Here is a 22,081-nt window from a genome sequence, read left to right as displayed (position 1 = left end):
TTTTGGAAGCCCCCACGAATCAATTTTGGGTCGTGTCTCCCACCGCTCAAGAACACTCTGCTATGAATGGGTTTACACAGCCCATCTCGAAGCCGCTGCTATCCAAATTTGGTTCGCGACCAGTAGGTAAAGAACCCACCTATTATAATAAGCATGCTCCCCCTCCATCCTGAAGTTGGGCTACAAGACAAGAATTTTTTACGGGCTCTTCCATGCATAACTGTAGCATTAAAAAAAAAACAAGATTCATCCTGGGCCGTCAGGCTGGAGCCCTGATAATAAGCGCTGATATTTAAGGTGGTCACGCAGTAATTCAAACACATGAACAGAAAGAAGTATGAAAGAAACACAATGCTAGCATATATAACAATGACTTCTCTTTATTATTATCGCCTATTATTATATACAAGGTATTTCCAAGAATAACAATAAAAATGGTTTCCATCGCAAAAGTGACAATATTCAATTTTCCTCGTTTTTAGACAAGATTCTTAAATGTATGAACAAAAAAATATATATAAAACTGTAGTGATTGCTAATAAAACAATTAATTGATAACATAAAGTGTGAAAGAGATAGCCATTCTGTTGAGATACCACTGATATCTGTTTCCTCGTAGGATATTCTTTTTTCGCATTTTGATTTCAGTTTCAATTTGGTGTGACATCAAAAACGAAGGGCGGGGGAAGCTTAATTCAAATTTCACTTGTCGAAGAAAAATAAGTATAATGGATTTTTATAATTCATAAGTCTAAGCTGTCTTATAAGTTTTGATAAACATTTGTGTGTAGGTTTTGACAACAGCATATACAGGGTGTCCCATCAAGACCCACCCAAACTCTGCACAGCCAGATTCCTCGTTTGGAATAAATAAAAAATGCCCAGAGAACTGTACCTATACGACCCATAGTTTTCGAGAAAGATGCAAAAGAATAGTATGATGTCATATCCGGTGTAAGAAAAGAAAACTTTATTGGAAACATGAACATCAGTATTTGTATATGTTTACATAGGAAGATGTTCAAAATGTCCACTGCGCATGCCATGGAATGATTTGGAAAGTTTTCCCTGCACTGGATATGACGCCATACTTTTCTTTAGCATTTTTCTCAAAAAATATGGGTCGTACAGGTACAGTTCTTTGGGCATTTTTTATGTATTCCAAGCGAGAAATCTGGCTGTGCAGAGTTTGGGTGGTCTTGATGGGACACCATGCATATCACCTCTTGCATACATGATAGTACTGTATAAAAATTAGGACCTATCGGATTGTTTTTTTTAATAATTTGAGTAACTATGAAAGCTTTAAAAAACATAAAAATTGTTTTAAATGGGCCTAAATTAAGTATTCATCATACAGGGTGTCCGGTAAGTCCTAATGCAGCCTTTATCTAATCAATCATTTGTTGTAGAGGTATGGTTCCAATTTAAAAAATGCTCAAAATGTGTTCAGAAATCACCCTCCACCGGTTTTGAAAGTAAAAAAAATAATAATAATAAAAGTGTGTCACAAAATAAAAAATCCAAATTTTTATACGAACACCCTGTGCTCAAAAAACAATTAGAAAGTTGTTGCCCTGTCTCTCCTGAGGCCGAAAAAATCCATGTTTCTAAATGCAATATTAGCCGAGATATTTGAATTCAGAAACAGAAGAGTTGGGAAAGAACAGCATAACCTAATGGAGAATGCTCCTTTTCCTCATTCGCACACTGTTCTTTCTCAACTTTCCTTCAATTTTTTTAATTCAAATATCTCAGCGAATATTGCACTTAGAAACAGGGACCTTGTTTTGTTAGGCTCAGAAGAGACAGGGCAACAACTCTCTAATTGAGTTTTTGAGCACAGGGTGCCCGTATAAAAATTTAGATTTTTTTAATTTTGTACACACTGTATTTTCACTTTTAAAAGTGGTACAGGATAATTTCTGAACACATTTTGAGTATTTTTTCAACTGGAACCATACTTCTACAATAAACGGTTGACAAGATAAAGGCTGCATTAGGACTAACAAGACACCCGGTATATTGGTTGAATGTGTTAGCTGAGAACTATTTCTTGTAGTACAATGCAGTACATGTCTAATGATGACAGAACCACGCAGAGACTGACATCAACAATGATGTTTGGATAAATGAGGTTCTACAGTATTGTCATGATATCGCTGAAGTAACAAATATTATCGGGAAACAAAATACAATATTTCCTGACATTGGCTTGGCTTGTTAGGCATTAATGAGTTAGGAGAAGTTTGACTGAATTTTCATTTGTGCATTTGCAAACACAGAATAAAAAAATATTCACAAAACTCAATCAATCATTCAATTGTGTTTGCTTTAATTAACCCACATTTGGCATAACTATACAGAGATGCTGAAAGTGTATTGTACTCGGAATCAATAGTGTAATGAATAGCAAGAACTGTACATAAGCCATAAAGAATTTTTTTTTTTAAATATGTTTAAGAATTAAAGGAAAATGGCTTCATTCACTGTTAATGGTGGTTACCATGCAAAAATTACCCTATCAGAATTTGACAAGAACTTCTTTGTGTAATTGAGGGAACCATTCATTAGTATCTGGATCGACTCAAGCAGTCTTGACAGCTGAGTAAACAAGTTTCACACAAATACTGAATTACTCCAACAATACACTTTAAAAGTGAGGGTTGTCATAACGCATGGTTCCACCTGGACACAGCTTCTGGAGAATCAGGTGCATGGGGGGGCAAATAATAATGAGATTTTGTACGCTTATTATGATTTTTGAAAGTATGTAAATTGATAAGCAGGTCTGGGGCTCATAGTTCTGCTCAGACGTCCTTGCCAAAGGCCTTTTTCATCCTAACCAACCTCTTTATTATAATACTTGATGATATTTTTTGAAGCACCTTAGTTGACGAAAGCCAAGAAAATTTAATCTTGTTCATTCAAATATCTATTATTTTGATTGAGCAAAGTTTTTGTTATTAAAATTAACGATGAACTAGCAACATGTACACCAATCAATCTGTTGATATCCCAAACTTATCATTATGCTAACATTGAAAATATTTAACTGTCCATCATTTCAAATTTGATGACATTAGGACAGGCAAATGTATACATAAAAAGGGTGAAACAAGGTTTGCATGTTTCTTGGAGCAAACACATCGCAGTGAGAACTTGGCAAAGCTGTATGGTACTGCAGAATCCCTTTACAGAAAAATGCATTCTGTTTGGAAAGGGAAAAAAGGAACAAATATTATTTTGGCAAAAAAATTGATCACAACGCATAAAGGGTTCCGCTCAAAAGAACTCAAGAAAATTAATCAGTTGATGATCACCACTGTGCTTCAAAAATTGGAGATAATGTTATGTAACTTTATGCATTCACATCTAAAGTGATCCAGAAAATTTCAATTTCACAAATTCTTAGAATAGAATGAAAGGTATTTGACAATGCAAAATACACTGAATGGGAATATGAATTGTATTTTTAAATCTGCAACCAAATACAATATAATAATGTGTCACTTTCCAATGGAGTCTGTTTGCTTCTTAAATTTTTATTTTTCAAAGGCTATCAACTCTCGAACAGAAGGTCATGAACTGTCATCATCAACTCCATCGTCTTCTAAAAGCTCGAGATCATCCAATTCTTGAAACAGGGATTCGTCAACTTTGACTTCTTCATCACCTGGGGGAATTCAAATAAAATAAGTTCATATGCCAGTTTCTCACATCAATGTAAAAAAAATAAATATTCAGATTTCAAATTGTAGAAATGATGCTTCAAGGCGCTTCCTCTCCACTAAGTACAGGGTGGTCATGAAATAACTTTGCCGATATAAAAGCCTGTGGCGACAGCAAAATCAATGAATACGAATGAAATTCAAGATATGGGTGTTTCAGAGAGTGCACCCTGAAATAAGAAAAGAAACAGAAACATAGCTCTCTCTCATGGTTGCAGTTACAGCAACAATATTTCGAGAAAATTCAAACGGAAACACACACTTTTATGCATTGCAAAGTAATTGGCACAGTAAAAACCATGAATAGTGTCAGAACGATACCTACAGCATGATAAACATAGATGTTACACACAGACAAAGCAACATGTGGAAACCAATGCAGATAGCATTAATGGAGCAGGAAGTCCCCTGCCGAGGAGATAGCACATTAACACCTTAGTAACATCTTTCTTTATCTGCATCCTAATACAGCATTTATGGTGCTACAGGTACAGTTTTAACACAATTCGTGGTTTTTCACTACGCCGATCCTTCACAATACACAAAAGTTAGTGTTACTATTTGAATTTTTCGAATTCTTTTTTTTCCGATGTGATAGCAACAGCGAGAGCTTGGGTTTTGTTTTTCTCTTCATTCTTAAGTGCATACTTTGAAACACCTATATCTTGAATTTCATTCACATTCATTGATCTGTGACGAGGCTAGGGGCTCATATATCTGCAGTTATTTTATGATTACCCTCTATTCCATCCAATCAAAAAATTTTGTGTATTTCATTTGTGAATAACACATATACAGTGTGTTTCCAAAGTACAGTAATAAAACCGCAATAAACAGAAAACTGGATAACATAGCAAAATCATTTTACTTGAGCTTTGTTTAAACCAGGGTTTTGACCATTTAAACTATGATATCAAGAATCCACTGTCAAAAATCTCAAATATTGCTTTTTACTGTAAAAATTCCTGTTGAAAATACACACATTGATGGCATATAATGTTTAAAGTCACTATGTTATACAAAGAATAAATATTTAATATGATTGTAAAATTGTGATCTGCTCTCTTCAGAATTATTGTGAACAATATACATGTATTTTTTCTTGTAAAATTTACAATTTCAATAGAGCAGCATTTCTCAACCTATGGTCTATGATGATGGCCTAGGTGGTCCACAGGCAGACTTGATCATTGATCATTTTTGTTGCACCACGGTCATTTTCTGCACACGAGGGCTAATTAGACCCCGGGACCTACAATTTATTGCCGATTCCGAATGGCAGGACTGTTATTATACTCATCGAGATGTTGGTGTGATAACCCCCTCGATACGAACTAGGTATCGAACTCGCGACATCTCTAATGGTACTTTATGCGAGTATCTTATCGACCTGGGCTACAGCGCCCCAGCAGACTCGATAATTTAATTCTAACTGGATAGAAAATTGATCAATTGTTGTAATATCCATATGGATTCACAAATATAAATTGTACCTTTATATTTAGGTTCATTATACCCCATCAAGGAAAAAGCGGGAGATTGCAATCATGAATAAGGAATATAACTAATTTGCAGTCCAAAAATGTAAGGGCGCGGTAGCCCGGTCGATAAGATGCTCGCCTAAAGTACCAAAGGATGTTTAGAGGTGTCGCGAGTTCGATACCCAGTTCGTCCTAGTTAGAAAACTTTCCTGACACAGGGGTACAACAAAAAAGGCGACTTGACCGCAGCGAAAATTGCTACCGCAGGGAGGCCCCCATCGAGGTGTTAGCGCACCAACCTCTCGTAGAGTATGAAAAACAAGCCTGCCGTTCGGAATCGGCAATAAATTGTAGGTCCCGGTCTAATTAGCCCTCGTGTGCAGAAAATGACAGTGGTGCGACAAAAATGATCAAATGACCAAAAATGTAATTTACGAAGAATTTGCTAATTACTGCAAAAAGAGGTGAAGGGTGGGGGAAAATAAAAGGTTGCTCAAAATCGCAGTAAAAAAAAATTTGATGGGAAAAAACATTCAAATTACCCCATTCCTGTAAAATACAGGACATTGCCAATTGTCTTTAAGAACATTTCACTTAAGTCAGCAAAATCCCCAGTTGTAGTTAAAATTGATAAACAGTTTAACTTGACAATGAGATGTGAATATTTGTATTTATACCCAAAATTATCATAACATAAAAACGCTGTTCATTAATGATTTTAGTGAACATTGTAAATTTAAATAAACATCATTGAAAAAACGAGACACATGTATAAAGAGAAATTCAGAACCACTAAAAATACAGAGAATATTCCGTAATACGGGATGCAAGTGATCCATCGAATTGTTTCAGACATTTTACTGGTCCTTGGGTTCAGAAAGTTTGAGAAACTTTTATAGAGTATAGCATAAAAGCTAAAGGAAAAACGGTGGAATGATTTGATATTCTTCAAGAAACTCCTGTAACTTAGCTTATTCTTTGTGCAAAAGTAAGAGTAACTAAAATTTGATAATGATATATTTACTAACATTTATAATGCAATGCTCTTCCAGTTGAAGCAGTATCTAAAAGTGCAAAACAATGGGTATCGAGTCTTGCTTATCTATGATTTGATTGAAAATACTCTTTAGAACTCAGGATTTACACAACCTGAGCTAGGAAATTTTTAGGTGAGAATAAATAAATTTAATGAGTGTGTTAACAGATGTGTGGTAATTTTTAATAGGGAATAAAATTTTGGGCAGATCAGAAAATTTTAATTTGCAACATCAAATAAAATTTATAAAAATAAAATAGGTAATGATTATGAAATGTCAAATAGTTTCAAAGAAAGACTACTCTTTTCGAAAAAAATTGCAATAAAAAAATTCAGGTTATCCAACATATAATTACAAAAATTATCATCATAATTTTTAAATTACTTCAAAATTATGTGCAAATGAGCATCATGTGTAGCCCAATATTTGATAACACTTTAGTTTATCAAAAGAAGTGAGTTTCTCGTGTTAAAGCAGGGATTGTTAAAAATATTTGTGGAATGATGAGAACTCAAATGAATGAGTTTTTATGCATGATAGAGAAATATCTTGATATTTTTTTTAGCATAAAAAAAAAAAAAAAAAGAGATAGCCTTACCCTCTTGGAAGAACTGCAAGTCAGAATCAATAAGCGATCTGTCTTTCTCGAAGAGTTCCCTCCCTGAAATAAATTTTTAAAAAAGTTTTCATACAAATAATACACAATGTCCGGATCTAATGGCCCCAATTTCAAACTGCGACTAAAAATCAATAATGTCATATAGAAGGTTAAAAAAAAATTGGCTGCTCAACTCCAAGAATTTGGCTACAATTTTTCGGGAAGCGTCATCTCGTTTGCTGCCATTGTTGCAAGCAAACAAAGTTTTTCTTTCAGACGAGATCAATTCAAGTGTTCAAAAGTTACAATTACAGAATTTTTGTTCAGAAAATCCCCATACACTTTATGAAGTGGAAAGAAATGTGTGGTGTGCACTTTCAAATAATAGCGGTCATAAAGGATAATACTGGAAAAGTCCATTATATCTGTTATGTCAATGGGCGAGTCAAAGTGTCAAATATGAAGTAAATCTTTCTTTTTTAATGATGGGTATCAATAGAATATACAAAAATTGTCTCAGTGTGATAAGTTTTAATTCTAAGAATTTCTTGGGAAAACACCATAAAGCAAAAGCATGGAAAAATGTGTCTTTACATCTGAGGTCATTGTGTTTTGACATTATAGGCAAGGTTCATTTATCATTAACATTATTCTCCATAAGAACCAGCTCGGACTGCCAATTATTGATATTAATACTGAGGTATTGTTAAAAACCAGCTTGACTGCACATGGAAATTTTTGAACCAAGAATAAAGTTTCCAAAGTGTGATTGAAAATAATATGAAGCTGACAATAATGTGACTGGACCAACCTGTTAATTTTTTGATGCCAGTATCTTTGATCTGTTTCTTCAATTCAGCCATCTCTCTCTCAAACTGTGTCTTCCAAGTGAGAAATGCCTCTACTGTCACCCGCGTTCCTTCAAATTTTTTCTGACAAGAAGAAAATATAAATACAATTCACGTGTATGTCTACAATTTCACTAAACCACAGAAAAAAAAAATTATTTCAAACATAAAATAATTTAAACAACAATAGTAAGGTTTGGAGATGATGTTTCTCACAGACATATAAGCCCTGTTCACATGTGCAAGATTGGGGGTCGCTTTGGTGGTAATTACCGGCATGACAACTTTTTTCCCCTCGTAGGGAAGAAAAAGGTGGGAGAGAAGCTCATCAAAAAAAGCCCATCTTTCTTGGGGTGGATTGGAGGTCGACATCGACCTTCTCTCCCAATCAATCACTTCCGTTCAACCTACGTAACCAGTGATGACTTCCGGAAAGAAGAGGGGGATTACCAGCATAAACTTAACGACATGTGAACGGTTTGTAGAGAAAATCCCCGTTACCGGGATGTTTTATTGTACATGTGAACGTGGCTTTAGTTTAGCGCCGAGTGGCATGGTGGTAAGATGCTCGTCTTCCACCGTCTAGGTTGCTGTTACGGTCCCGGGTTCAAACCGAGAGAGGATATAGACAAGATATTTTCCCTAACAAGATTGAGGTGACCACCGATAGCCAGCGCCTTCATTTCCAACCCATCTCATTAAAGGCAGTAAATTGCAATATAGCGTAATAAATAACATACTAATAAATAATAATATAATTGCAATATATATTTATGCTTGGATATACTCAATAGTAACATACGGAATCACTGCTTGGGGAGGAGCTTATCAAACAAATATACAAAAACTAGATAATATATATAATAGAATAAGACCCTAAATAACAAACATTAATGAAAACAATTATACAACAGAATGTCCCAAACTAACTATAAGACAAAACTATATTTATAGATTAATAAAATTCACATTCTTAAACAATAAATGGTTAGAAATGAAACAAAATAGAACCTCATCTAGATTGAACAACTTACATCAAGTGCCAAAAACAAATAAAACACTATTCTAAAAGAGTTATAGATATACAGTCCCGAAAATAATGAACCAATACCATGCAACTAATCGCATAAATAACAAGATCCAATCACAATATATTTATATTCTCAATAAACAATAGTTTAGAATCCATACTACAACAATAATGGATCATAAAACAACACAATTAAGATAATTCATTCTAAAAACATCAATAATGTAACCATTCCTGTAATCAATTTAAAAATACATGTGAATGCATATTGTACCTGAATTCTGTGTTCGTCAACTAATTGATTTTATATGTTTGAATCTAAATATATATATGTATATTTTCTTTGCTCAGATTAAAATATCTAAAAATATATATATATGACATTATAAAATATTAACCAATTAGTACTGTAACAAGGCTGTTGCATATTTCAATTAATTCTTTAATTTAATTTATATTGATCCAATGGAAGGACTATCAGTCCCTTGGGGTCACAGAGTGTCTGTATCATGGCAATGTTACTTTTTGTGGAGTTTATTGTTTTGTGTTTTTCTCAGTTTGATTGTATGTTTTATGTGTTGTGTCAGTCCAAAAATTTTTTTTTAAAAATAGCGATATGGCCAGAGTTGGTGTTTGGTGAAGTAGTAGACCAATAGTTGAAGGAAAGACAATTTTTTTTTTCTGGAGATTATGCTGAGGTGAACTCTGAAAGAAAAGTCAATTTGTCTTCGCCAGGAGTCAAACTGTGACATACCTTGGACTCCTGTGGAATAGGCATATCTTACTTCTATGTTATTTTTGTACACGTTTATAGACTTGAATTTGTATGCATTTGTAGTAGATATTATTACAAAAAAAAATACTTAATTTTGCCTCATTAGATTGTGCATGGTCTCACTGTTGCATTTACTATTTCATTCGCCATAGCCTGAGAGACACGCGATCTTGATCAAATCACAGTTTTAATCGTAGTTGTCACAATAACTTTTCAATTTCAAGTTATCAGTTCTTATGAATGGCTATGTAAATCAGATCTGTCCATTTTTTTATTGGTTGTTGTTTGAGTACTTTTTCTGAGGTGGTTGGTCCCCGAAGTAGGGCAGTGTTGCCAATGTTTTTTTATATATAAATACAACCCGCCAATAATCGTCTCTCTGATTGCCTCATTCATTCAAACAATGTAGTTCAACAAAAACTCATTGGGGAGTTTCTCATTTGCCCGATCGGTATCTAATCATCTGTGATGCCATACGACTAATCCTTGTTGAATCTCACTTGTGCAGTGGAACAATACCAGCTTGGCCGGACCTTCATCATCATCATCCTGATCCTCTACAGCAGCCCATTGATTTCTTCCTGACCATCTGACGGTGTACTAGTGATGTTGCTGTAGAGTGACCTACACACTCAGAGGTTGATTCGCTCGATTGACATTGTGTGTAAGCGTGCTTTCCACTGATCTGCACCTGTAATAGTAGCTATGGGATATTCCAAGTATGCTGATGTTGTAACATCTAGACTTCATGTGGTATGATAGTTACAATAATTTTGTTTCTTTGTTACTAAAAATTTTAATAGGTTACAGAACTTTGTTGAATTTGAATTTATAAAATAATTGTTATTCATGGAAACTCTGTTTTATTTGTGTCTCTCTCACTTTGGTCCGGCACCAATTCTCTGGAAGATATCCTGGGTTATGTAACAGCAGATGTTACAGAACCCAGTCCTCTTGCAAACCACACAAGAGTGCTATCCATACACACCACTGGAGACACGAACAATCCTTTCTTATTCAAGCACTGTGGCATAAGACGCTGAAGTAGAGGCATAGTAGCCCCCCACCTTTAACTTCAGCAAATGGCTCCTAGGTGGCAAGAGTGAGATGTTCATCATCGCCACCTAGGGGGCCATTTGTATCGATTTCACTGTGATACAGGCACCAACATACTGACATAAATTTGTGTACACACAAATCAGCATATCCTGAAAATATGGACCATAATTCTATTCCTCAAAGCTCAGAGTATAATGTTCTGACTTACTCTTTCTTCTTCCTCTTGCTCTTTCCTTTTCAGCTCTTCATCTTCTTTCTTCTTTGTGACATGATTTTGGAGCCTATTATTCAACCATTCCGATGCTTCAGACACAAGGGTAAAAACCATGACCATACCAAGATTCTCTTGAGCCTGTAAATATGTATAATATTAGGTTTAAATTGCTCAATGAAAAACATTAACAGGCGTTCAAATGCTGTGTAAGTGAGGGAAGATAATGACAGCTTACAGAGTGTCTTACTACTTTATTCCCTCCTCCAAAATTTCCTAGACATGGCTATGTATACATAAACATACATATACAGTAGAACCTCGCTATAACAGACTTGCCTCCATCCACTTATAATGGACAGCTAAAAAAAAATAGTTTTTTAGCTGTTGAGTTTTATGTGACGAGTTTAAAACTTGTTTAAGTATTTAAAAAAGTATTAACACATTTAAAAAGCATTTCCAAACAAGCGATTAAGCATTGACGACTCACTGTAATCTTACTGTGAAAACTGGTACAGGGTAACTTTTGAAAGCACTTTGAGCATTTTTTGAAATTGGAATCATGCCTCTACAATGGACGGTTGATGAGATAAAGGCCGCATTAGCACTTACAGGACACTATTATAGCCCTGAATAGTTCTTTCAGAAAAATATTGCTTGGAACCACTGGAGTTCCCTCCCCCCCCCCGCCCCACTTCTTCCATGCAAAGCAGACACCGTATAAATGAGATGCCTAAAAAAAGGTTATGGTTTAAGTTATTCTCTCAGATTTCCCATATTCGCCGTCACTCCCAGAATTTAAACCCTGCGAATATACAGTCGAGGGACGACTGTATATACCAGGCATCTTCAACCTGTTACTCGTGCGCACCATGATGTTCTTTCTGAAGCACCCAGAGTGTTCGATGCCCCTATCCGATCTCATGCTCGCAAGCCCTTCATAGACATTCCAACCTTGCATAAATTGCATTCAAAAATTTAAATCATTTTGATTTCACGCATTCGTATGTCAAAATTGCCGTAAGGGTGCTCTTCTCTTGATTATGGGTACAGGCAGTGCTCGTAACTAGAAAAAAGTTGAAGACCTGTGGTAGATACTTACACATCTTTTTCAATTCGATCTATGTTGAAGAACATTTTTTGTTTTACATATAATAAACACTTTTCATAGCTAACTACTGTACTTTCATTGATGCACACCCTTTAGCATTCGGGATCCAGAAATTTTGCCTCCATTTCATTCCAACGTTTTTCCCGTTACATTTTGCCTGCTTTGACCGTATGCATGACCAAGCAAGTGACTGACTGTGTGAATGACAAATTTTGGGTGAGTGACCATATAAGTGGTTGAGTGACCATGTGAGTGATCAAGTGAGTAACTATGAGTAAGTATGAATGACTGTATGGTTGAATGATCGAGTGAATGACTTAATGAGTGCCCAAATTCCTGACCATATGAGTGACCAAGTGATTTGCTGTTTTAGCAATCAAATAAGTGACTGTATGAGTGGCCATTTTGACATCAAGTTATTGATCGCATCAGTGACAATACACACTTGGTCTGTCATACGGTCACATACTGTTACTCACTCATAAGGTCACCCACCACTTGTTCACTCATACAGTCACTCATATGGTCACACATACATTCACTTTGTTACTCATATGGTTAGAACAAGTGTAAATGGCCAGGGTGAAATTTCTGGGGACAAAACGTCTGGGGTGAAATGACAAAGGCTAAATTTCCATAAACTTTAGCATTCACCCCTACAAGAATTAGTTGTTATAAACCAGACTTATAATGAACAACTCATTATGGCAGACAACCTTCAGCCCCTATTGGTCTGTTATAATGATTATAATGAGGTTCTACTGTACCCAATCACTATTTTTTTTAAAAACTAAGATTAATAAGCAATTTGAACCCTTACTTTATCTCTCAGAAACTGGATTAAATCATTCAAATCCTCATCTTCAAGATTTTCATATTTCTCCACTTCAATCGACGGTACTTCATCAGGATAAGAAGGCACATAATCAAACTTTATTGACACAGACACTGAATAAGAAGAGAGAAAAAAAGATAAAGCAATCAACAGCGCTTATTAGAATCAAGGATAATGTTGTCATTCAAGCATTGTTATACTTTCACAACATACGGAAAATACCAATACCATGACATCAGGGGAAAGTTTGTTTAGTTATCAGAACTTTGATTTATGTTATCAATAATTTGCTTATGTTTAGCTTGGAGAGAATCCTGTTTTAGAAAAATATGGAAAAAACTAAAAAAAACAGACACAATCGGACAGTTTGCAACTAGTTATGTGGGCAGAAAAACAGTTTGCATACATCCTGTTCGACTAAACAGGATGTATGGTCATTGTTATCAGGAACCCAGTGTGCCCAATGATCACATTAAGTGACGTTCACTTACATGAATGGGAAATGTTGTTCACACACACCAGTGACAAGCAAAACATCAGGTTTTATTGATTGTGACAATGAACCAGCCTAAAATGATTATAGTACAAAGAATGGACGCAGAAGCCTGATATGCTTTAGAGAATATCAATTTTGACGTAAGAAAAATTACCTGATGTTGGATCATCACCGTCGGTCACATCGACATTGACATCAACTATAAAGCTATAGTAAGGGTCATCGCTTAAAACTGTAATAAAAAGAAAATAAATAAACATTCCCGTTAGAGAAAAATCACAAATACAACGTAAAAGGTAATATAAATGTAGACAATGTGGGAAAGAAAATTAACATGAGCAGGCTCTTCGACGGAAATTTGAAATTGGTAGTTACAGATTTTTGTGACAGTTGGAGAAAAAAATTAATGGCAAGCTACAAGTGCTAAAAGATTGGTGAAGTGGGAAATCAAATTGTCACTAAAATCTACTAAAATGTCTACTACGACACTGATTTCAGTGGTGTATTTCAAACAAAAGGCTGAATTTCTCCTGAAATATAACACAGCTTACATATGGCTTGTTGTAGGCTTTTTCGAAAGCCAGTGCAATGGAAAAGTTTTTGGTAAATTTGTAGCTAGAATGGTGTTTTGCAAAATAAGCAATTACAAATCTTGGTGACAATTTGGTTCTTAATTTCGCCAATCTATCAGCACTTGTAGCTTGCCAATAAATCCAGATATTTCCATGAAACTAGTGTCACCTTATAGGACCCTTTCCCGCTCTTTCCAAATGTTTGTTTAGTTGCTTGTAGGTCTTCCAGAAACTTTATATAAATTGGGGTTTTTTTTCAGACTTGATGCATTTCCCATCCATTATCCTCATAACTCAAAAATGGTTGGAGATGGGACAGAGTTGTAGGGTGTTTATGTTCAACTTGGGCTCGTCTATCACACCCATTTCCATTGGTAAAACTGCTGGTTAACTACATCGCCAAAGATTGCAGTTAGCAAGAATGACGTTGGTAAAAAAAAAACAAATTATTGATCTAAAGTTTATATCTATAGCTATCCTGCAAGTATTCTACATGGGTCTCTACACAACAATTTAGTTCCCTGTACTTACTACTAAACCATACATGCACCTTGTCCATATTCCTCTGCAAAACATCTATCAAATTTGGACATGTTGGAGCGTGTGTGTTGTCAACCGAACATAAAGTTTGTTTCTGTGTAATGCTTGTTATGTGTGGTGCTGCCATCTGCCAACAACTTTTCTAACCAACCATGAATGAATTGTAATGATTGAAGATTTTATCATTATAGTACTGTTTCTCTGTACTGAAGCACGTCAAATAACACGCTTTCATTTAATGCAAGGAAATCGATTATTTAGCTTTAAATACTCCCTCAACTTTTTTTTTTAATGTTGTGGTTACGTATACAGAGCCAAACGTTTATTCAGGCAAAACAAGAAGCGTCACTCCTGTGTGTCCATTGAGGGAGTATTCAAACATGCATTGACATGGTGGTCACAGGATACCAGAAATATGCAATTAGTGAATCTCAAGTTTGTTTGTTTCTATATGATTTCACACTGATGAATGAGCCAAGAAAAGAATACCATTCCCGAATAAAACATGGTAATCATCACACAAATAGAGATAATAATTCCCTTCAAAACGTGACAATTATCTTATAATAATCTTTATTATAATTACTTATATCTAAATTTAATCTCGTTACATTTATATAATGGGAGAGATCAAAACAACACATGGTACGAAATAGGTGTACTCAATCTATGAACAAAAACTAATCAACGAGACGTCATTGATAATTTATAATTAGCCTAGAAATTCGATAATTGTCATTATACGAATATTAATTGCAAGTACAAGAGGATATATAATCTTTGAATATTATTTCATTTGAATATATACTTGTTAACTCATCCGGATAGATCGATTCTAATGCCTCGATCTCGTTTCTTTGTTCTTCATTGTAATCAGTCATCGCAAAACCACATTAAATAAATATATTAGTTTAAGTAATGGCTAATCTTTCGCGATAAAACTATATGTTACAAGCGCTCGAGCCAGCTCACGTTCACATTGTTTACATGTGAGTAAAAATTTCTGGTAAAACATCGTGGCTAGATTGTGCCATTATTCCCCAGTCGCAGGAAATAGGTTGCGACATCTAGTGAATATAGTTAGAATGTTTTGAATGAGTGTGAAATTCTTTTCAGTTGGCATTTGGGGATCTGAGCAGCACCTCCTAGAGATAGAAGGCCTCTGCACTGTTTGCCATAAACGTCATTCAGACTACCTAGCAAGTTTGCCCCATTTTGAAACACAGCATTCTATTTCGTTGCTTCTAATTTTGGCGTAGAATCTTCCTGATTGGCTCACAAATACCGCATAGTGATTGGATGTGGGGCATAGAAATCGCCAATTCTGAGCCAGATCATTCCTTTACCTCACAACGATGATACTAGCGTGAGCAGGGAATTTTTTTTCCCTGAATATTCTGAGGGAAAACGGACTACTTACTGACGTCACAAGCAGAGTGCAGAAGCCTTCCTCTAGGAGGTGCTGGTCTGGGTCATAATCCCGACAGACGAAATACCGTCAGGGTCGAAATCCCGACAAGTCGCGCTTCAAAAAATGCAAATACCAACAGAAAACGCGAAGTGCGGCTTATACGTAGAAATTAAAATGTTCAATATGACCGTGTCGGGATTTTGACTTGTCGGGATTCTGACCTGTCAGGATTTCGACCCTGTCGGGATTGTGGCTTGTCAGGATTTCGTCTGCCGGGATTATGAACTTAACCGTTGTGAAATAGGTATCCCTCGCTTTACACTATTTCGCTATAACACTGCTCTGAAAAGATGATATTAGAAATTGCGACCCGCAAAATTTGGTCTGTACTTTGATTTTAGTCCTGAAAATGTGATTGCAAACTAGAGGTATGACATAATTGTAATGACAAAATCTGTTGGATTAGATAAGACAAATATGGAAAGAAACGCTCAAGCCCATCTAACCAAATCTCATTAATGAGCATCTTTTTTGGTAACACATCAAAAATTCTATCAGAATTTCAATCGAAGAGAACGATGCTAGTGAATCTAGAATTGTCATATCTGCGATAAATATTAAGAATTCTCTCTAACTTTGTTCCTGAATTTCTAAAGTTCAGACGAAGAATGCTGCTTGTCAGCTGAATCTCGACTACTTTCATAAAAAAGTTATCGTCCAGGCCGTAGCCAGAAATTTCGTTCGTGGGGGGGGGGGGGACCAAAGCGATGGAACAATAAATTTGGCCATCTTTCCCCCTTTTTTCGGTAATTTCCTCACATTTCGGACCAGACTTCAAAGTCCCCCGCTACGTTCTTGTTATCGGCCTATTCATATCAGGCTCTTCAAAAAAAAAGATACCATCCACATTCACACTGGAATCAATCAGAAGTAGTGATGAAAGAAGCTGAAATTATAAATTGAATTTATTCAATTGCATTTTTATTCATACTGCATAGCCTGAACTAACGAAGTTTATTCATGAGTTTGAATAATTCAGTAAAAAAACCTCTTTTGCTGCTGAAAGTTGGGTCCATTTTTTATAATCCCCTCCAGCCTTCTCATGTTAAATTCAACTCACTTTACACGATTTCGTCTTACGCGATCATTTTGTGGAAGCAATTAATCGCGTAAAGCGAGGGACGCTTATATAGTATATTAATTAATATTTCATAGCATGTCCCCCCCCCCGAAAGCGTATTTACGGGGGGGGGGGGGACTTAGCGGGCTATAGCCCAGGACGTCAAGTACGGAGGGGTGGAAAATTTAAGGAATGAGAGGTAAAGAAAATCAGTAGAATGAGAGAAAACGCAGCAAAATGTTTATATAAGTCAAAGGTGGTAAAACCATAAACTTGCCTTTGCCTAAAGAGATTGGACAAGAAAGTTTGCAATCATGTGAGTGACGGGGAGAGTGACTTAGAATTTGTGCAAGTACGTGCATGACAAAACAGTTTACCAGCAGTGAGTCGGATGAAAGAAACCATCCCCATGGATGGCTAGTCAAATTTTTGACTTTCAGATTGACCTAGAGAACGAAAGACCAGGCCAATTAGTGACCGAAAGCGATAAAAATAAGTGTTCTGCCATGTGAGCGATCAAAAAAAGTGAGCTAGCGTGTAAGCGATCGAAACAGTGTGCAAGCACGTGAGTGACATGGGGAGTGAGGGACAAGATCAGTGAGTGATCAAATGTGTGACTTAAAGAGTGTGTAAGCATAGGAGGGACCAAGTCAATGAAAAACCAAAAGATTTACCAAGAAAGAGTGTAAGCATGTGAATCATCAAAAGAACGATAGAGTACGACTAGATCAGTGAGTGACCAAAAGAGTGAACTAGGTAGTGTGTGAGCACGAGAGAGACCAAAAGAGTTTCCTAGAGATTATGTAAGATAATAATATATCGATATGCGTAGGGCTTTCACTCAAAAAATTTTAAAGAGAAGTAGTGGGTAGAAGTAGACGTAGTCCAAGAGAGCCGCTTTAGTGATCTCTAAATGTTTTGTGGATACTTCAAGTGATGTAGAAATGTGTTTGGGACACTTAAGTACTCTCGAACTGTGCCACGCATCATTCAAGTGATCCGTAATTATGCCGCTTATCACTTAAGTAATCTGGGAATGTGCCGGGGGGGGGGTTGGCACATTCCCAGTGATGTAGAGCCGCAATGGTGTCACTCAAGGGTGCTCTCTAAATGTGCCAAATATCGCTTAATTGTTCTAGAACTGTGTCGCGGGCAACTTGAGTGATTGTGAATGTGCAACAGGCCTACTTGTGTGATCTGCAAAATGTGCCTCGGGCCTACTTGAGTTTTCTGAAAATGTGCCACGTTCCGCCTAAATGCTCTGGAATTGTGTCACCTAAGCGATCTGTAAATGTGCCGCTTAGTTCATTTTTACAAAATTAGATTTGAGGGGGCAGGCCACATCAGATAATCCCCGGGCCACATTTGATGTAGGGGCAGAGGCTTTATTATCATTATATGGCTTGATCGCAATGAATTTCTTAAATAGAAATGAGTTCTTACCCTTCAAATAGCATTGGAACTAACAGAAATTTATTATAATAACATATAAAGGTATTTTCTTTCAAAATTTTGATTTTTTTTAAATATTTTTTTTGCATTAAAAAAAATGAATTTTTGATCGTTGCCCCCCCCCCCTCCCCCTATGTCCCCTCCCCACGTACAGTCTCTGATCCCGCCAATATGTGATAGGAGGTGGGGGGGGGCAGAGATAACGAAATGTTGCTGACAAGGGGGTCAGAGTTTTGTTGACTTTTGCTGACGGGGGGGGGGGGCAATTTGTTAGAAGTTCCGCAGAGGAATATGGACGAGGTGCATGACTGGTTCAGTAACAGTAAATTTCTGTATTGCGATACGACTGGGGTTGGTGTGCCGTAAAGTCTTAATGACTGAAACCCACCCTTGAGGGGATTAGGGCTTGTTTCTCATAAGTTCAAGCCCTGGGCAAATATGAATTTTTCTTACTTAGGGGCTCGCTTTTCTGAGGTGAAGGGGGGAAGGGAAGAGGATCCCACGTCTATTGTACAAAAAGCAGCCAATTTCGGGGCAACGGACACGTACCACGTTTGCCCAAGCGAAAAGCCAAGGTGGCGACCATGTTTTATGGCAGTGGTTCTCAAACTCTCGTCTCCCGCGACTTCCTTGCTCTTCCTTAACATATACCTGTGCCTGCCCAGAATAAACTAACAAGGAGCCGCTTCATAGACCAAACAGGCACAAATCGATACCACCAGCTTCCAGCGACGACCATGATAAAGGTTAGTGACACTTCTAGGAGCCGCGACTACACTTTGAGAAGCATTGCTTTATGTAATGTTCAATTCACTTCCGTTACAGTATTGTTTATCCCGAAATCGCAATGCGCGGAGGGGGGGGGGGGAAGCTGACTGGCCAAGCCTGGGAGGATTTTTTTACCAAATTTTCGTCTTTTACAGTAAATTAGTCGATTCATTAAGGCGCCCCCCCCCCCCCGTGAAAAAAATGGTCTGGGGGCTAGCCGAAGATTCTAGAATGGGGAACCGTTCCTTGTTTTTTTTCTCTCAAACCGAACACAGCTGAATTCACTCTCCTGAATTATTTTTATTAACCCCTTTTACGTACAGACTTTTGGCAACAAATTTGAACCACGCATAGTTGAAGTACCAGTGTCAGTATATACGTCTCAGGAACTGATATCTCTGTAAGCATTTAGGAAATAAATAGGAAAAAAAAATTAGTAGAGTAGATTTTTTCCCATGGCACCAATAATAGTGGATCTGACAGGGCCCAAGACCTTCGGCCCGACATGATTCTTATCGTTTTTTGTTTTTTGATATTGTAAATTCATTGTGAAGAGGCCCGTAAAAAACTGGGGAGCCGTCAAAGATTCCAACCCTAGGATCCCTGCTGCAGGATGTGAAGGGCCACCATTTTCCCTTTCCAGCCCTTGATTTAATACACATTTATGGAGTGGGAGGGGGGGGGGAGGTCTTAACATCAAGGGTTCCACGAACCCTTTGTTCCTATAATTATGGCCGCGGTGGTGGTGAAATGAACAGAGTGACCGACTCGCAACGCGAGAACCCGGGTTAAAATCCCACAGGGACCAGTGGTGGTTGACTGAAGTTGGTTTTCTGTGATTCCCAACTTCGAGGTGCGAATGCGAGCCGATCTCCCCTTTAAAAAGTCTCGCCACATAGAACAACAGGACTACACAACGGTGCAAATATTCAATCACTACACTTCGTTCAAAGTTTGAAATATAGATGGCAGCACACAAAAAATATTCACAGACAACACTACATATGCACTCTCAGACTGTTAGATATACACACTTACACTTCCCGCACAATTGAATTGGTAGTAAATTGCCCATGGTGATAGAGATAGACCTACTTACTTTACCAAACACCAACTCTGGTCATACCGCTATATTGCAATGTACTGCTATTATTGAGATGGTTGGAAATGAAGGAGTTGCCTATTGGTGGTCGCGTCAAGCTCGCTAGGGAAAATACCTTAACTACATCCTTCCTCGGATTCAAACCCGGCACTGTGACAGCAACCTTCAATGTGGCAGATGAGCATCTCTAACAACACGCCACTCGGGTGCTGCCGTAGATAGACTGGAGTCGTGCTCGGTTTGAAAGAAAGGACCTCTCCATAAAATAACATTCAGTACATAGCAATATAAAAACAATGAACAATTATTTTCTGATTCATGCTCACAGCCCCACTATCTCCATGGCGTCTCGAAAGGTCTGCAGACTTCCACATAAGCACCCCCCCCCCTGTTCTGGTGGGAAAATCGGAATTCTCAAAAAAAAAAAACACGCACAATTAGAGAATTTACTTGGCTATCAGGGACGAGATATCTCGGCCCAACGAAACGGAAGAAATACATTCCCGCTCTCCCTGTTTTCTTTACCTCTTTTCTCATCATTGCGAAGCTTCATTGTAACCCAATGAAAGGAAGTTTTTTTTTCTTCTATTTTTCTATACTCCTGTTCCTCCCCTATAATGTGTCTTTCGATTTTGAAAAATAAGTGAAGGTGAAGAATATGAAGGTTGATCACGAAAGAGAAATCTACTGCACTCGTGCGCCCCCCCCCCCGTCTATTTCTAACATGCGAACAAGAAAGCCAGTTCTTGAGATTTAATGCTCATACTTTAGATACAGATCGTCCAAATTTTTGCCTTCGTGGCCTGCTGGCGACGTGCGTATGCACCTGCCCATGTAACCTCAACTTTTTGTCTTCTTACCCGCTGGTGCTCTTTCTTTATACGTTAGAGTTTCCATAGGAATAGTAACGTGGGAGTGTGTCTGGTTTTTCAGGTGCTTAGTGCTCCGGACGTTTGCATCGCTCTTCCACCATGCCCAAACCCTCTGGGTGACCATCCCCTATGGGGGACAGAGCGGGGGTCATGGCCGGTTTCGGCGATGCGAGTCCGTCACTACGAGGACACGACCGCTCGCACAGCGGCTACAAGCAGTGGTATCGGAGCCGGGAGTGTGTGGGGTGTTCGGCACCCACTGTAATTTGTGACATGGGTCCAAGCAACCCTCTAAATAGATGCAGAAATAGAAATTTCCTACTTAAAGCACGGGCACCCACAAGTTCGAAATACTTCCAACGCCCTGGCTACAAGTTACCAAATTAAAAGTTATAACAATTCGTAAAATTTCAAATTCTCTCGTACTGAAATCTAAAAGCACACACGACCTCCCACCATTCTCAGTGGTGCGCCTCGCCGTCAAAACACTTCACGGCGGATGATAATACCGTTTACGCACCTGCCCACAACGCGCACTTACATTAAATTTTTCTCTCTCCCGCACTTTTTTTTTTTAAATAACTTTCTTAAATATTGACTGACGGGACAAGGAAATGGCGAGGAGCTCTTTGCCGTTCGTGACAGAAATTTTACTGAAAATTTTTTTGCAATACATACATTCAGTTTGAATAGAAATCCTCATTAAAGATGGCCGGCGCTACCACCACCACCACTACTACTACCAAGTATTACTTACTGCTCGCCCATAAGGATGAGTCAAGTGGAAAAATTACGAACCCTTAAGAGAAAGAGAATAATATAGGTGTTTCCTCAATGGAGTAAATAACGTTACTACTCGTTTCGCGTGTGCGCGCGTAGGTTACATACACCGACGAGGAAAAGTACAGTTACGCCCCTGGTCGTTTCGCGTTTATTGTTTTTGCCTTCATTAGGAGAAAGTTTTTTTTTTCTATTGTTAGTTTATTTTTTTAGTCTTTACTGTGTCAAGTATATCGTAAACACACGGAATCT

The 22,081-nt window shown here is 37.4% G+C and overlaps 1 protein-coding gene across 1 annotated transcript; it reads right to left on the bottom strand.

Annotated features, from left to right (window-relative positions):
• Window positions 1–352: 352 nt before the first annotated feature.
• LOC149079132 (RWD domain-containing protein 1) lies at window positions 353–15,336 on the bottom strand. The gene is made up of 7 exons (XM_089240013.1): window positions 15,133–15,336; window positions 13,367–13,444; window positions 12,702–12,829; window positions 10,768–10,911; window positions 7,659–7,779; window positions 6,848–6,910; window positions 353–3,676 (listed from the first exon to the last, which is right to left on the bottom strand). The coding sequence occupies exons 1-7, from the start codon at window positions 15,203–15,205 to the stop codon at window positions 3,582–3,584; spliced, it is 702 nt and encodes a 233-aa protein (XP_089096139.1). The 5' UTR covers window positions 15,206–15,336; the 3' UTR covers window positions 353–3,581.
• Window positions 15,337–22,081: the final 6,745 nt, after the last annotated feature.

This window comes from Pholcus phalangioides, unplaced genomic scaffold, assembly GCF_987345545.1.
Source record: "Pholcus phalangioides strain wild (caught in Gottingen) unplaced genomic scaffold, Ppha-v1.0 ptg000012l_1, whole genome shotgun sequence".
NCBI lineage: Eukaryota > Metazoa > Arthropoda > Arachnida > Araneae > Pholcidae > Pholcus > Pholcus phalangioides.
The sequence above is the reverse complement of the archived record's forward strand: the minus strand, read 5'-3'. Positions and strand labels throughout refer to the sequence as shown.

Bases quoted from the DNA above. Each gene is read 5' to 3' on its own strand.
- LOC149079132 (XM_089240013.1), bottom strand. From the start codon at position 15,205: ATGACTGATTACAATGAAGAACAAAGAAACGAGATCGAGGCATTAGAA. The intron at 10,912-12,701 runs GTAAGGGTTCAA...ACATATTTACAG, and splicing joins TCCAGTTTCTGAGAGATAAA to GCTCAAGAGAATCTTGGTAT. The intron at 7,780-10,767 runs GTAAGTCAGAAC...TCTTCTTGTCAG, and splicing joins AGCAAGAGGAAGAAGAAAGA to AAAAAATTTGAAGGAACGCG.